The sequence below is a fragment of the Rana temporaria genome, chromosome 8, assembly GCF_905171775.1.
Source record: "Rana temporaria chromosome 8, aRanTem1.1, whole genome shotgun sequence".
NCBI lineage: Eukaryota > Metazoa > Chordata > Amphibia > Anura > Ranidae > Rana > Rana temporaria.
Window position 1 is genome coordinate 40,191,644 of NC_053496.1, and position 16,755 is coordinate 40,208,398.

General features: G+C 44.6%; 1 protein-coding gene across 1 annotated transcript in view; it reads right to left on the bottom strand.

The window, feature by feature from the left end:
* RBM20 (RNA binding motif protein 20) overlaps positions 1–16,755 on the bottom strand; it is a 313,537-nt gene that overhangs the window by 85,247 nt on the left and 211,535 nt on the right. Inside the window, exon 2 of the mRNA XM_040361638.1 lies at positions 1,894–2,821. Within this exon, the coding sequence (XP_040217572.1) occupies positions 1,894–2,821 (928 nt within the window). The remainder of the gene's footprint in view (positions 1–1,893; positions 2,822–16,755) is intronic.

The window sequence follows — 16,755 nt, forward strand, 5'->3', positions numbered from 1 at the left end:
GTCCGCTAATGTCACAGAGCCGATCCAGGCTGGGGAAAGATCGCGACCATATGGTTGGGATCCACCTAGAACCCTGGACCAGCACCCGGCTTAAACTCTCAGCGAGCCACTAAGAGCCTGAGCCAGCCACTCCCGCCCCCTCAACAGTCCAGCTCTCCAGGGGCAGAGCAGAGAGCCGGTGACTGACAGTCAAGAGGTCACTGCTCACGGAGCACTGAGAACCGAGTGATCAAAACTGAGTTTGATCGCTTCGTTCTCAGCCTTATGCCGCGTACACACCATCACTTTATGTGATGAAAAAAAACGACATTTTCTGTGAAGTAAAAAACAAAGTTTTTGAAACTTCAATTTTCAAAAACGACGTTGCCTACACACCATCGTTTTTTCACAATGCTCTAGCAAAGCGAGGTTACGCTCACCACTTTTTTCCATTGAAGCTCGCTTCATAACTAGATTCTGGGCATGCGTGGGTTTAAAAACGTCGTTTTTAACGTCGTTTTTTGCTACACACGGTCAATTTCTGTGAAACAAAAAACGACGCTTTGAAAAACGACACATAAAATTGAAGCATGCTTCAATTTTTTTTTGTCGTTTTTCACAAGACATAAAACAATGTTTTCCCCCACACACGGTCATTTAAATTGACGTTTTTAAAAATGTCGTTTTTTTTCCATCACATAAAGTGATGGTGTGTATGCGGCATTAGAGCTGGCTAATGCTGCACTGATGCTGCATTCATCTAGGCAAGTATGATTTAAAAAAAAAAAACTCAACCCTTTTAATTTAGCCAAGAAATGGCATCAAAATGTAGTGCATGGATTGATGGCTAACATGATACAGCAACCTACTACTTTTCTATTTTTTATAATACTGTAATTGTATCTGTCAACTACCGTGTTAAGCAGATGAGCATTGTCACCTTCAGGCTGCAGGCTGAAGGCTTATTTTGTTCCTAAAATTCCTGGTTAGGATGTGATCATTATGTCATGGCTGAACTATTTTTGCTCCCGACTGTCAGGAGGATCCAGAGGTGTCAGTGACAGCCAGGACTGGGAGTCACCAGCTATTGCAACCAGAAAGTGCTGGCCTATGGCTATTAAACTGAGGATGTTTATTAATAAATCACATCCCGACATTAACTCACAGACTACAGGTGGGAAGGAGTTAAGGAACAAGTGCAGAGTAGAGGAGCACATGCAAAGTAATATCACCAGACACTCCCTTACTCTCTGACAGGTGACCTCTGCTCAATTTTGTGGTGGGAAAGAGGATTCTGCTTGCACATCTACTTATTTACTTGATGTTTGCCCGGCTGTCTCTGACCCTTGCTTGATATCAGGTCTATGTTACATTCCTACAAAATAATACACACTAACTACCCAGCTGTTATCGCCCCCTGCCTGGTATCTGGTTTAAACCTCCTGCTCACTGAAATGCCAAGTTGTCAGACCAGCTGAAAGATTAGAACTTGACTATTTGAACGTGGACTTTCTAGGGTAGTAATATTTTAAAGAGGATTCCCACTTTTAAGCATGAGTCTACCCAATTAGATAACACCATTCCTGCTTGCGGCTGCTTCAGGGACTATTAAATACACACACAAACAATTTCATAAAACAGTGACTCATATTCACCCATGTAAGTTATACATAAATAATGCATAAACAGTTGGGGATACATCATTTCTCATCCCTTTCATATTTCTGCCCAAAGAAATATGACAAAAAAATTGTACAAACTGTGACCAGTGTAGAGTATTTACCAATTCTAATCTATTGTTGTCTTTGTGTGAAAAAAAAAATCTATCATGTCCAACCAACATAAACCAATAAAAGCAATGCACAACAACTACATTTCCTTTTTTTTGTCAGAAGAGCACCCCAAGTTACCAACCTTCAAATTGAAGACTTTTTTGTTGCACATTGTACAGGTGTGTGGTAGGTGAGCAGGGGGTATACCATGGAAGTCATTCAATTCCTGTGGTTTAAGATTCTTCAGTGAAGTGACACAGTTTTGGGGTTTTCCATTATTGTGTCTGCTGAAACCTGGAGAACTTGAAGGGCTGAATTTTGTATCTGAGGTTGGTTCTTCTGGGTTGTAGAGCTCGCTTCTGTTGTCAAAGGGCTGATTAGATGATTGCCAATGGTGAGAGGATTCCCACTGACTGTTTGAGGACACCTTATGGGCCCCCTGGCTGTTGTCTCCTTTATGGCTCATTGAATGATGAGGTCCATGTGTGCCATAATACTGATTCTTAAATCCTGTTGCATTATTGTGTTTGGGAGGATAACGACCATCCATTGTTTCTTCCTGTCCACAAGAGAAGCCATGATACCCAGACTGTTCTGTCTCCGATCCAAAAGGCTGAGATCCTGTGTGGAATCCCTCCAACTTATTTCCACCCATGACTTTACCAAAGGGTGGCATAGAGTTTTGGTTTGGATTCTGAGTATGTTTTGGTGCCATGGCTGCTGGGTTTTGGGCAGAGAATGGTAGTCCAGTAGAAGGAAATCGGGCATTGTGCATGGCAGGTCCAAGAGAGGCCATTCCTGCATGGCCGGGGGCACCCATCATGGCATTTCTCAGTGGGTTAAAGAGTGGCTGGGACATAGCCACCTTCGAGAGGACTTGGTTGAGTACAGTAGCAGCAGCTGTGTTTGTGGTCACTGCACTCTGAGCCAATTTTAGCCTCTGTAGGGTGAGCTGAGCCTGCAGCTGAGCAAGTTGAAGGCTGGCAGGTGACGGCAGTAGAGGGTTAGGAGTTCCACTGCCCAATGGATTGTTGATAGAGAAAGGATTTTTCTCTAGGAGCTGAGATGCACTGCAACAACAAAAAAATTACTGTTAGCAAATAACACTGCACATAAATTAAAAATGTGTACCATCAGTCGCAGATTCATTACCTCTAAAGAAGGTTGTGATTTTGACTAAAGTTGGCCATATACTTTTAGATTTTATTTTTTTCATTCAGCCTGCATGCTGAATTAAAAAAAAAAAAGCTGGTGACTGTCACTGAACAGTGGCTGCGTCTGATTGGATGCTGCTGTTGTTGGACCAACAGTTTTTCACCTGGCTCCTTTAATTTTTGGATTGAAGGATACCAGGTGGAAGGGTGCAGAAAGTGACACCTACTGAGCGGAATTCCACCAGTTCATCAATAACTGCCCAAAATTTGATTAGTGCATGGTCAGATTAGTGCATGGTCAGATTAAATTTGGATTTACAATGCAAACATAAAAATGACAATCTGAAGTAAATCACTCTCTCAAGGGTGTGGTGTGTTTCAACTCTGGCTGTTTAAGACAATATAGGCTCAGCTGCAAATAACATTATTAATCATGTAGCAATCTGACAATAAAGGAGAAGTGTCGGAACTGAAAAAACAAACATACTTACTCACCTCCTGTTCCCCACAGGCTCCAAGACCGAGAATTGAGCAATCAAATGACTGCTGATCGCTTAGTTCTCAGTATTCTCTCAGCAGAAAGCGATAACTATCAGTCCCAGTTCTCTGCTCTATCCTTCCAAAACTCTCTGGGGAAGGGTTGGGAGTGGCTGGCTTAGGATCTCAGCAAAACGCTGACGGGAGAGGCCGCGATTGTCTCCGCTAGTGTTATCCTGATACCACTTATTTAGGACCGAGTACAAGTACCGATACTTTTTCATGTACTCGCCGATACCGATACTTTTTTTTATGTCATGTGACAGTTTGACTGATGGGCACTGAAAGATGGCACTGACTGATGGGCACTGATAGGTGGCACTTATGGGCATTGACAGGTGGCACTGATAGGCAGCACTTATGGGCACTGATAGTTGCCATGGGGCTGGCACTGATGGGCAGCACTGACAGGTGGCACTGATGGCACTTATGGGCACTGATAGGTGGCACTGATGGATGGCATTGATAGTCAGCACTTATGGGCACTGATAGGTGGCTGGCACTGTTAGATGGCACTGACAGGTGGCTGGCACTAATAGGCAGCACTTATGGGCACTGATGGCACTGACATGTGGCTGGCACTGAAATGCCTCAATAAATGACATGGGGAAATGATTTTGAAATGCTATGCTGTGACACCCATCTTTGTACACGCTGCCCTCGGCATCAGTATGTTTTAGCAGACATCTTGTTACACCCAGCCTGAACTATGGGCTGGGTGTAACAAGATGTCCGCTGCTGGCTTACTGTGGCCAAGTGCAGGGTGTACCGGGATGTCCAAGCTGACGGCGACTGAATGTGATGGCTCCAGTCACCAATCCTGATGGGGCTGCGCCCTGCACCCTGCCAGCTTCCCTACCTGAGGATTCGCTCTCCGCCCCACTGACTCCGCCTATGGATGAGTCTCGCCCACTCCACCTGCCCTCTCCAGTCACAAACTCCACCCGCCCTCTCCGGTCGGTATTGGGGCAACCCTAGTCTCCGCCACTGCCGGCGGCTTCGGTAAGCGGCGGAGACCACCGGAGAGTGGCAGCCCCTAATAAAAGTGATCTTGCGGCGAATCTGCCGCAGAGACCCCTTTTATCTGAAAGCGGATCGCCAGTTGAAGAAGAGGATACCGGGGTTATGGCAGCTACCTACTGCCATAACAATGGTATTGCTCTTAAAACAGCCAACGTATAAATGACAGAGGGCGGTCCCAGTAAGTAGTTGGACCCTTAAGATGTTCCTTTCACTAACTTTTCTAATATTTTCAAATTGTTGTTTCTTGAAAGTGTCTCCACTAGCTCTGTCTTATCCAGAGCTGTTTTGGGGACAATGCAAGAAGGGGAGGATTAGAGAAGACAGGATCAAACAGACTTTTTACACAACGCACAGGATTAACCCCTTGAGTTCCACAGTGATTATAACAAGAATGCTTTACTGCATATACAGACTGATTTTAGGGCACTTTCACACTAGGGCACTGGGGGGTTCAGCGGTAAACCCCCGCTATTTTTAGCTGCGCTTTACCGTCGTTTTAGCATCGCTTTTCGGCCGCTAGCTTTAAACCCCCTCTGGCTGAAAAAGGGTTAAATGCACCCGCTGTAGGGACGCATCAGGAGCCGGATTCTACTGTTTAAGAGATTCTTCTGTTCAAAGCAAAACCATGTATACGCAAAAGATAGTCAACTAGACTTCTAAAAGTATTCTAGAATTTTTTTTAAAAGTAGAATATTAGACAAGACATGAAATCATTCTGAAAAAACATTAAAAAAATTGCTCCGCTCATGTGGAAACACCTGTATGAGGGCAAATAAGCAGTCTTATTTTGCTACACATTACTTGTTGAGGTTTATAGTGAACCTGCTGCAGGACGAGTACTGCAGGATGAGTACGTTACTGTAAGAACAGCAAGGATGTGGAATTCCCTTCCACAAGCGGTGGTCTCAGCGGCGGGCATCAATAGTTTCAAAAAAACTATTAGATAAGCACCTAAATGACCACAAAATACAGGGATATACAATGTAATACTGACATATAATCACACACATAGGTTGGACTTGATGGACTTTTTTTCAACCTCACCTACTACAGTAGGTGTTTGTGATATTGTGCTTTTAGCACGACAGCGTCGCGCTGATACTCGGCGACAGGGTGCCGAGATCTCGCCGACATCTCACACTCACTGGAATAGTGACAGCACATTCCAGCAAGCGCGTCATAGAAGCGACGGGAGATCCGACTTGGATTCCCGCCAATTCTACACGTGTGCGGCGTTTGTTATGAATCCTGAAGGGGAAGTCCCCGCCGGATTTTAAATAAAAATCCGGCATGGGTCCCCCCTCAGGAGCATACCGGGCCCTTAGGTCTGTTATGGGTTGTAAGGAGAGCCCCCCTACGCCGGAAAAAACGGCGTAGGGGGTCCCCCTACAATCCATACCAGACCCGTATCCAAAGCACGCTACCCGGCCAGCCAGGAAGGGAGTGGGGACGAGCGAGCGCCCCCCCCCCCTCCTGAGCCGTACCAGGCTGCATGCCCTCAACATGGGGGGGTTGGGTGCTCTGGGGCAGGGGGGCGCACTGCGGCCCCCCCCACCTCAGAGCACCCTGTCCCCATGTTGATGAGGACAGGGCCCCTTCCCGACAACCCTGGCCGTTGGTTGTCGGGGTATGCGGGCGGGAGGCTTATCGGAATCTGGGAGCCCCCTTTAATAAGGGGGCCCCCAGATACCGGCCCCCCCACCCTAAGTGAATGAGTATGGGGTACATCGTACCCCTACCCATTCACCTGCAAGAAAAGTGGTAAAAACACAAATAAACCACACAGTGTATTAAAATATTTTATTTTTCTGCTCCGGAGGCCGCCCCCTGTCTTCTTTATTAGCTCTTTTACCAGGGGGGGCTTCTTCTTTGACGTCTTCGGGTGGGTGGGGGCCGCCGTCTGGTTCTCTTCCACCGCCGGGGGGGGGTGGCTTTTAAAAAAGCCCCCACCCCCCCGGCGGGTTTCCTCCGGCGTCTTCGGCGGGGCTCTTCTTCTTCCGCTATCCCGACGGGTCTTCTCAACTCTCCGGGGTTCTCCTTCTGTCTTCGCCGCTCTCCGTTGTTGACTCGTCGCACCCCGGTTCTTCGTCTCGCTGTCCGGTGTCTTCTTCCGTGATGTACGTCTTCTCCTTCCGTGCTGTGATGAGTTCTTCTTCCGTGCTGTGACGTCATGTTCTTCACTTCTCTCCTTCTCCCGATGTTGCCACGCCGGTCCTCCTCGCTGAAATGACGGATGCGCGCCTTGCATCGGACCTATATAGGCCTCACAGTCCCATCATGCTCTGTACCTACCCATGTGATACCTACCACGTGGGTAGGTATCACATGGGTAGGTACAGAGCATGATGGGACTGTGAGGCCTATATAGGTCCGATGCAAGGCGCGCATCCGTCATTTCAGCGAGGAGGACCGGCGTGGCAACATCGGGAGAAGGAGAGAAGTGAAGAACATGACGTCACAGCACGGAAGAAGAACTCATCACAGCACGGAAGGAGAAGACGTACATCACGGAAGAAGACACCGGACAGCGAGACGAAGAACCGGGGTGCGACGAGTCAACAACGGAGAGCGGCGAAGACAGAAGGAGAACCCCGGAGAGTTGAGAAGACCCGTCGGGATAGCGGAAGAAGAAGAGCCCCGCCGAAGACGCCGGAGGAAACCCGCCGGGGGGGTGGGGGCTTTTTTAAAAGCCACCCCCCCCCCCAGCGGTGGAAGAGAACCAGACGGCGGCCCCCACCCACCCGAAGACGTCAAAGAAGAAGCCCCCCCTGGTAAAAGAGCTAATAAAGAAGACAGGGGGCGGCCTCCGGAGCAGAAAAATAAAATATTTTAATACACTGTGTGGTTTATTTGTGTTTTTACCACTTTTCTTGCAGGTGAATGGGTAGGGGTACGATGTACCCCATACTCATTCACTTAGGGTGGGGGGCCGGTATCTGGGGGCCCCCTTATTAAAGGGGGCTCCCAGATTCCGATAAGCCTCCCGCCCGCATACCCCGACAACCAACGGCCAGGGTTGTCGGGAAGGGGCCCTGTCCTCATCAACATGGGGACAGGGTGCTCTGAGGTGGGGGGGGCCGCAGTGCGCCCCCCTGCCCCAGAGCACCCAACCCCCCCATGTTGAGGGCATGCAGCCTGGTACGGCTCAGGAGGGGGGGGGGGGCGCTCGCTCGTCCCCACTCCCTTCCTGGCTGGCCGGGGTAGCGTGCTTTGGATACGGGTCTGGTATGGATTGTAGGGGGACCCCCTACGCCGTTTTTTCCGGCGTAGGGGGGCTCTCCTTACAACCCATAACAGACCTAAGGGCCCGGTATGCTCCTGAGGGGGGACCCATGCCGGATTTTTATTTAAAATCCGGCGGGGACTTCCCCTTCAGGATTCATAACAAACGCCGCACACGTGTAGAATTGGCGGGAATCCAAGTCGGATCTCCCGTCGCTTCTATGACGGCTCTGTATCCATCGCGGCAAGCCAGCTCGGCGCTGGCTCCCGCGATGGGGCTCGTAGGTGCTCAATCTCGCTGAGAAAGAGAGCGAGATTGACACAAAATCGGGTTCACCTACTGTATGTAACTACCGTATGTAACATCACTAGGCAAAAATTGCACAATAGAGTACCATCTTCTTAAATTCAATATATGATACTGAAAGTTTCCAAGGTGTTGGAGCTTCTAGTGAGAAAGGAATTTTTAGAAGCCAAAACGTATTCATGAGGAACTTATGGGGCCTGCTGCTGTCTAGTGAAATGACTTTATGTTAGACCATCTGGTGACAGGTCCAGTTTCAAAAGGTTCTCTTGACCCATAAGTGATGTTTAGTTATACATCTAGGGGCAGATTCACAAAGATCTGCACCGGCGCAGCGTATCTGAGATACGCTACGCCGCCGTAACTTACCTGGCTTTGGTTGGAATCCAGAAAGAATTTGCGCCGTAAGTTATGGCGGCGTAGTGTATCTCTCGCGGCGTAAGGGCGCGGAATTCAAATGCGGCGAGTAGGCGGCGTGTTTCATTTAAATGAAGCGCGTCCCCGCGCCGAACGAACTGCGCATGCCCCATCCGTCAAAACTCCCAGGGTGCATTGCTCCAAATGACGTCGCAAGGACGTCATTGTTTTCGGCATGAACGTAAATGGCGTCCAGCCCCATTCACAGACGACATACGCAAACAAAGAAAAATTTTCAAAATTATACGCGGGAACGACGGCCATACTTAACATTGACTACGCCACCAGATAGCAGCTTTAACTATACGCCGGAAAAACGGAAACGACGTAAAAGAATGCGACGGTCGCTGGTATGTTTGTGGATCGTTGGAAATAGCTCATTTGCATACTCGCCGCGGATTACGACTTGAACGCCACCCAGCGGCCGCCGGAAAATTGCATCTTAGATCCGACGGCGTACTAAGGCGTACGCCTGTCGGATCTAACACAGATGCCGTCGTATCTTGTTTGGTGGATACCAAAACAAAGATACGACGCGCAAAATTTGAAATTACGCGGCGTATCAACCGATACGCCGGCGTAATTTCTTTGAGGATCTGCCCCAGAGTATGGTGAGCTGCACCACTTAATTTTTTACATCTTTTGGGGATACCAACATTGAGATCCCCTTGTCATGCCTACATTTGAGCTTTGTTCCGTTACCAGTTCTAAAAAGGATTAAAACTAAAGAAATAGGGATAATAGGGCTCCTTCATATGCACAACAAAGAGCTCAACAGCAGATATCTCATCACCAGAATACCTAAAAGATCTAGGAAACCATTCCATCCTTTACCAAACACTGAAATATCAATTTTAATTTGGACTGGCCCTTTCAGATCCCAGCACAGGTATTCCTTGCTTGCTCCTGACCCTCATTAATATAGGCAGTCCCTGGGTTACAAACAAGATAGGGTCTGTAGGTTTGTTCTTAAGTTGAATCTGTTACTAAGTCGGAACAGGTACATTTTTTAAGCGTAGCTCCAGACAAAAATTTTTTAAGCTTTTTGGAAAGCACAGGGACGGGTTATCACCCCTGTAATGTTTGTTTTGCTGTCTGTGCCCCTGTTCAGAAGAGTTCACCTCACTTTCAGTCCCTGTGACAATTGGATTTTCAAAATTTTGGGTTGTTGTGGAAACAGGTCTTGGTGATAAAGCTTCAGTGGAGAGGAGACACCTTTTTCCCATAATAACTTTTACAGGAGTGATTTCCCTTCCTAGGGGTAGATTTCCTCTCACTTCCTGTTGTCTCCCTCCATCTGTAAGTAGGAGTCGTTTGTAAGTCGGATGTTTGTAACTAGGGGACTGCCTGTACACGGACTTTATCCAAGCTTGATACCTATTCTTGTTTAAAACCCCCAGTAGCTCCAGTCTTACAACTTCCACACTGCACAAGCTGATTTTAACTCTGTTTTTAAGGCGTGTGAACAGTTTGTTTAGAATTCCATGGGGCTAGAGTATCAAGACTGGGGGATTAACTGAGCAATGCCCGTCACAGACGTGACGAGATGTTTAAATTAGAAAAATAACCTGCACCTGCACTTTACGTTAGTAGAGAACACCAGTGAACACTTATGCAACCATTCTGAAATGTTATCTGAGCACTTACCATGGATAGTCAAGGCCAACCTAGGCATACTTTCCTGTTAAGAGCTAAAAAGACAGACCATATTACATGGATAGAGACATACAGCAGTAAAGAGATGGAATCTCTGTGGATGTACTAAAGCTTTTATCAGACTCAAAGATTGATCACACTTTTCCATCACATGAGCTAAGCATTGACAGTGATGAGATGCATTAGACATATTAATCTGAAGAAACATTTTACAGTGGAATGAAGATGAGGCTACTTATGGGCCATTTAGTATTGTATCAACACCTGAACTATGTAAAACGTAAATTCCGGTGAATTGGTTTGTACAGATACAGGAGGATCCTGAGAAGTGCAAAAGTGTATTATTTTATCAGAACACTGGCTGAAATGAGCACCATGAAAGGCAGCTTTCTGAAATATTTTGATTATATAGAGTAGATAAAATTGTTTTTTCCTAACAAGCAGCAAAGTAGGATTAAAGCAAGCCCTCACAGACCTCTAGTTACAGACCCTGTGGAGCAATTCATCCTCAAAGTTCACAGGAGAAGCAATACAGTCATTCAAATTGGGCCTCAGCACTCTGTTTTTACCCTCTTCCCAGTCACCTGCTCTGTTTTTACTTTACAGATTGGAAGGTTGGCAAGCTTCCAACTCACTGCTGGTATGCCATGGTTACAGAGAGAAAATACAAGAAAGCCCAGGTTTCGCACTGGGCTGCGGGAGTGAAATTGTGCGAGTTCAGCTGAACTTGCACAATTTCACTCCCACTGGCAGTCCTGATTTCGGCCACAATTAGAGACATCTGTGCAGATGTCAATGTAAATCGCAGGCCGAAATTAGTTGGAAATAGAAAGAAAACATTGCAAATAATTATAAAACAATACAAGATTACAAAAATTGTGAACAAAGTACAAGTTTAATATTTTATTAAAGTTGGGATAAAATAATAAACTTGTACTTGTTCACAATTTTTGTAATCTTGTATTGTTTTATAATTTTTGGCATTGTTTTCTTTCTATTTCCAGTAGATAGTGCCTGATAAATTAAATTCTCCTGAGGAAGTTACTAATTGTGGTGAAACATGTAGAGAGAATTTTTCAGCTTGCACATTATTGAAACTGTACTGTATCATCGGATGGATTTTCTATATTCTGTCATTTTTAACTTTTATAAATAATATTTTTTTCAATTAAATGTTGTAATTTTGCACCTTTAAAATCCCAAAAAACACTATTTTTTTCAATTAGTGGAGGAATTACATAGAAAGCCATGAAGCTAAAACAGGAAATCATGATGCCTGTAACAATAATATGCAACTCCATGTCCGGCTGAACAGATGTAAAATTACTTTGCAAGTAAAATTGTTCACATAGATAGGAATTTTAACTGTGAAATCTGTCTGGGGATTGTACCTTAACCACTTAAGAACCGCCTCCTGCACATTTACGTCGGCAGAATGGCACGGCTGGGCACAGGTACGTACCTGTACGTCCCCTTTAAGTGCCCAGCCGTGGGTCGCACACGCCCGCGATCCGGTCCGAAGCACCGTGACCGTGCCCGTGGGACCCAATCACCGCCGGTGTCCTGCGATCGGTCACAGGAGCTGAAGAACGTGGAGAGGTTCCCCGTTCTGATCAGTGGCACTGTCACTGATCGTCTGTTCCCTGATATAGAGAAAGGCGATCCCCTAATTTGTAAACGCTATAAATTTTGTGCAAACCAATCGTTAAACGCTTATTGCGATTTTTTTTACCAAAAATAGGTAGAATACGTATCAGCCTAAACTGAGAAAAAATAAAATTTATATCTTTTTTGGGGGTATTTATTATAGCAAAAAGTTAAAAATAAATATATTTTTTTCAAAATTGTCACTCTATTTTTGTTTATAGCGCAAAAAATAAAAACCGCAGAGGTGATCAAATACCACCAAAAGAAAGCTATTTTTGTGGGAAAAAAAGGGTGCCAATTTTGTTTGGGAGCCACATCGCACGACCGCGCAATTGTCAGTTAAAGCGATGCAGTGCCGAATCACAAAAACTGGCCAGGTCCTTTACCTGCATAATGGCCTGGGTCTTAAAGGAGTTGTAAAGGAAACATTTTTTTTTGCTGAAATGACTGTTTACAGGGTATAGAGACATAATAGTTAAAGCGGGGGTTCACCCCAAAAAAAAAAATTTAACATGACATTCAGCCGAGTTGTCAGAATGACAATCGGCTGTTTTTTTTTTTTTTTTCAGTGCAGCACATACCGTATTTTCACCGCCGCTTCCGGGTATGTATACTGCGGGACTGGGCGTTCCTAAGTAATTGACATCCTTCCGACCGGCGCATATAGCGCGTCACTAGTTGCCGAAAGAAGCCAAACGTTGGTGCGCAGGCGCCGTATAGAGCCGACTCGCAGTTCGGCTTCTTTCGGCAATTAGTGACGCTTTGGCGTCGCTAGGTGTGAACAGGGCCTGAGGCCCCGTACACACGACCGAGTTTCTCGGCAGAATTCAGCCAGAAACTCGGTTCAGAGCTGAATTCTGCCGAGAAACCCGGCCGTGTGTACACTTTCGGCCGAGGAAGCCGACGAGGACCTCGGCGAGGAAATAGAGAACATGTTCTCTATTTCCTCGTTGTTCAATAGCAAAAGTCGGCCCGCCGAGTTCCTCGGCGGCTTCCACACTGAACTCGACGAGGAACTCGATGTGTTTGGCACGTCGAGTTCCTCGGTCGTGTGTACGGGGCCTGAGAGAGAAGAAGGAAACATACAACTCTGTCATGGCATGGACAGTAGTCAATTACATCATATACATGCATTGTCACAATATTTACATACTACAATACTGTACAATATACTGAAGTATGTTGACCAATTACCAATTACCAATTACTGTACCATGCACTTGTATGAGAAAGTCTCCTGTTCTCTTTGGCCTCGTACACACGACCGAGAAACTCGTCGGAAAAGACACATTGTTTTCCTCGACGAGTTCCTTGTTAGGCTTGTCGAGGAACTCGACAAGCTTGCTTTGCGTACACACTGTCAAGACAAAATCTCCTCGTTCTCAAACGCAGTGACGTACAACACATACAATGGCAGGGGAAGTTCGATTCCACAGGCACAACCCTTGAGGCTGCTTTTGCTAATCTCATGTGTTTGCGTGTTAAGTAAAAGTTTGGTCGGAGACGATTTGCACTTTTCAGTCTGTTACAGCGTGAAAAATGTGTTATCTCCATTACAAACGCTACTTTTACTCCCGTCTCATACTTTATTCTGAGCATGCGAGGGTTTCTTAGCATACACACGCTCGAGTTTCTCGTCGAAAACCAGCACGACGAGGAACTCGACGAGGAACTCGACAAGGAAATTGAGACGCCCGTCGAGGAAAAAGAGAACTTGTTCTCTTTTTTCCTCGCCGAGTTCCTCGACAGTTTCCTCGATGAAAAACGTACACACGACCGTTTTCCTCGGCAAAAAAGCTCTCCCACCAAGTTTCTTGATGGATTCTGTTGAGTTTCTCAGTTGTGTGTACGAGGCCTTCGTATTGCTTCCTTTGTGTGAAATCCCTGGCGTTCCTGCCAGTCCCTCTGCTTTTACCACACTAGGTACAAGAGCACATCGTGGTCAGTTCTCTAGCTATGCTGGGAACTCAGCCTGCTCTCCTTCAATGAACAGACTTGTCCTGCAAAGGTATTTTATACATATCTATGCACTACCTATAATTTGTAAAACCACCCTTATTCTATTTAAGTTTTTAGCCTATTCATTCACATAACAAAATTTGAAATTAAATAAAGTAGACTATGAATGGGGGAGGGGGGACTGTGGACACCTTAATTCCTTTAACAATTACCCTCAGATCTTAGGATCTATCAGGTTAGGTTGTTTCAGCCTATATGCTATCTGTCAACTCCCTGCCCCAACTCTGTGATCGGACTGTAAAGGATCAGCATTATACAACATCCTTCTGCTCTCAATTCCTTACCGTAGATTCCATTTAAGCATATCTGCATGCATCATGACCTCATTGGCTCATACTGACAACGAACATGGGGTTACATAGACTTATTGCTTGTTTTTATAACATTTGCCTGCAATTCAGCTTTAAAATCCATCATACGGACATCAGTTTACTAAGGTGTATTTTACTCAACAATGGTTCCCTTCAAAAATTCTTTCCCTAAATATTACATAAGTGCGCAAATATTATTTATTTACATGCCATAGTTATTTAACTATTATTTAATTGTTGCATGCATTTATATCTCATTAATTACTATTTTTCTAATAATGAATATTATATCTTTACCTATATCTATACCTTTTAGGAGTAAAAATAATCTGTGTAATAATGTTTTAGAACTTAATGGATGCATACAGTATACTGCAAAAAGTCATAACATAACAAAACAAATAAAAATAACAAACACAGAAAATAAACCTGTCTATGCAATACATACTTTTGTGCACTATACTCCATATGTTATTGTTTAATTTGACAATGTATACAATGTCGTATGTTAGGAATAAAGAAACCAAACCTTTTGTTGTGTTGTGATAAAACAGTAAAAAAAATATATATTTTCATTGTCACAAATGAAAGTGCTACTTTGAATTAAACTTCACTCACAAAAAGATAAACCATGAGATTTCTAAGACTTCTAAGAGTTTTTACCAACTGACCAAGGGTATGTACATTTTCATTTTGTAAATCAATATTCTTGGTGTATAAATCTGCATGTGATCTCCTAAACGCTTAAGTTATTTTAAACTACATGACACAATTTTTTAGGCATTTGTGACGGCGGCAGAAATCTTAATCCCCTTGCGATACATTGTGAAATATGTTCGGTAACACATGGGCTCGGTATTTAATGTCCGGAGCATGTCTCCTCTGCATTTCAGCAATTATTCATGCTTTACTGCTCGCTGCCATGCTTATCAGCACCAAATCTGCAAGATTCCCGTACACGGCATTAGCAACTGGCTAATAGTAGCTAGCACAGCCGATTCCTCCCACAATGCACTCCTTTTAGATTCTGCTCAGTATAAAAACTACATTTGCATTCGTAGGTTAGTTTTTAGTGCTGTTAGTTGTCGGCATGGGACTTCTGCACCAAAAACAAGTTCAAAATAAAGCATATTCTTAAACCCAAAACCAAGCATGTATTTTATTGCAGTTTACCAATCGTTAGATGTTATGACTGCATTTATTTTCTTTCTTTAGCTAGTATTTTGGCCAACTGTTTTTCAAAATAAGAAGCTGTCCTGCAAATATAGCAGTTAGAGGGATGGGAGATACCATTTACCAATGAAAGGTTACAATTATAGGCTTTTATTTATTTATATAGAACCTTTATCCCAAAAGAAAAAAAATATTTGCTGTAACCTCTTATAAAGATGGAGTTTGGGTTCAATTTGTTAGTGTATATAAATCTGTTTACTGTATCTAATGCACCCCTCCCATAGGCTGACGATGCTGCTGTCCAAAGGAGCCTCCTGTGCACCTTCATCCAGAATGTAGGCACACTATGGTCCCTTTCACACACGCGGACCGGTCATTTTATCAGTTCAGTCATGTCAAAACGGATGACGTATTCATCAGTTTTTCATCAGCTGCTTATCAGGTTTATTACATCCACTACCAATGCAAAAATGAATGAAAAACTGACCATTTGTCAGTTTACGCCGATCTGTTTTTTTTTAATGGAAGAAAAAGAGAGCTTTGATGTTGACGGATGTTTATGTAAACTGATGTAAATGGATGATTATCCATTTACATCCGTTTTTCTATAGAGATGCATTGATGTCTGTTTTTCATCCGAATCACCAGGTGAAACCAGAAAGGAAGAAAAAAACTAAAAAAATAAAATTAAAAATCATATGCAGTCACCACATCTAATGATTGGTAAGCTGAGATTGTATTTTGGAGGATTAATATTGCTTTAAATACCCTAATTTCCTACATATCCATATTAGTAAATTTATAATAACTCCACCCTCACCAAAACCTTAGTTAACTTCAAAAAACCTTAATTTTTAACCTAACCCATAAATGTAACCCTTAACATAACCCTAAGGGGTTGGGTTGCTCTGGGCAGCCCTGTCCAGCGCAGTCCCAGAACAAAGACAGCCAATTTGCCTTCTTTCATACGCTGTGAGTTCACATGACTGCATTGCAATGGTGTGCGCTGCAGTAAAATCCACACAATGCAACACCACTCTGTTGAATAGAAATCACTGAAATGTCATTTGAAATATATCAATTAACTTTAATAAAAGACTCTTACTCTAACTGAATTATTTTCATTTGCTACAGCACAGTGGGTGGGGTTACTAAAACTGGAGCAGACAGAATTTGTGTATAGTAACCAATCAGCGTCTAACTTAATTTCGTTCAGTTCGGCCCCTTTTACACGGGGCGGATCAGTAATGATCCGCCTCCGTATGATCAGCGGGGATCGCTCTGTTGATCCCCGCTGAGCCGTCGGATGACAGGGCGGTCCCCGCACACTGTGCAGGGACCGCCCTGTCTTTTCTCCGCTCTCCCCTATGGGGGGATCGGATGAACACGGACCGTATGTCCGTGTTCATCCGATCCAAAGACGGAAGGAAATGTAGGGTTTTCTTCCATCTGCAGAATTGGATCATTGCGGAGGCGGACGAGATCGGGTGTCAGCGGATGTTTATCCGCTGACACCTGCAATCTCCTAAGGACCAATGTAT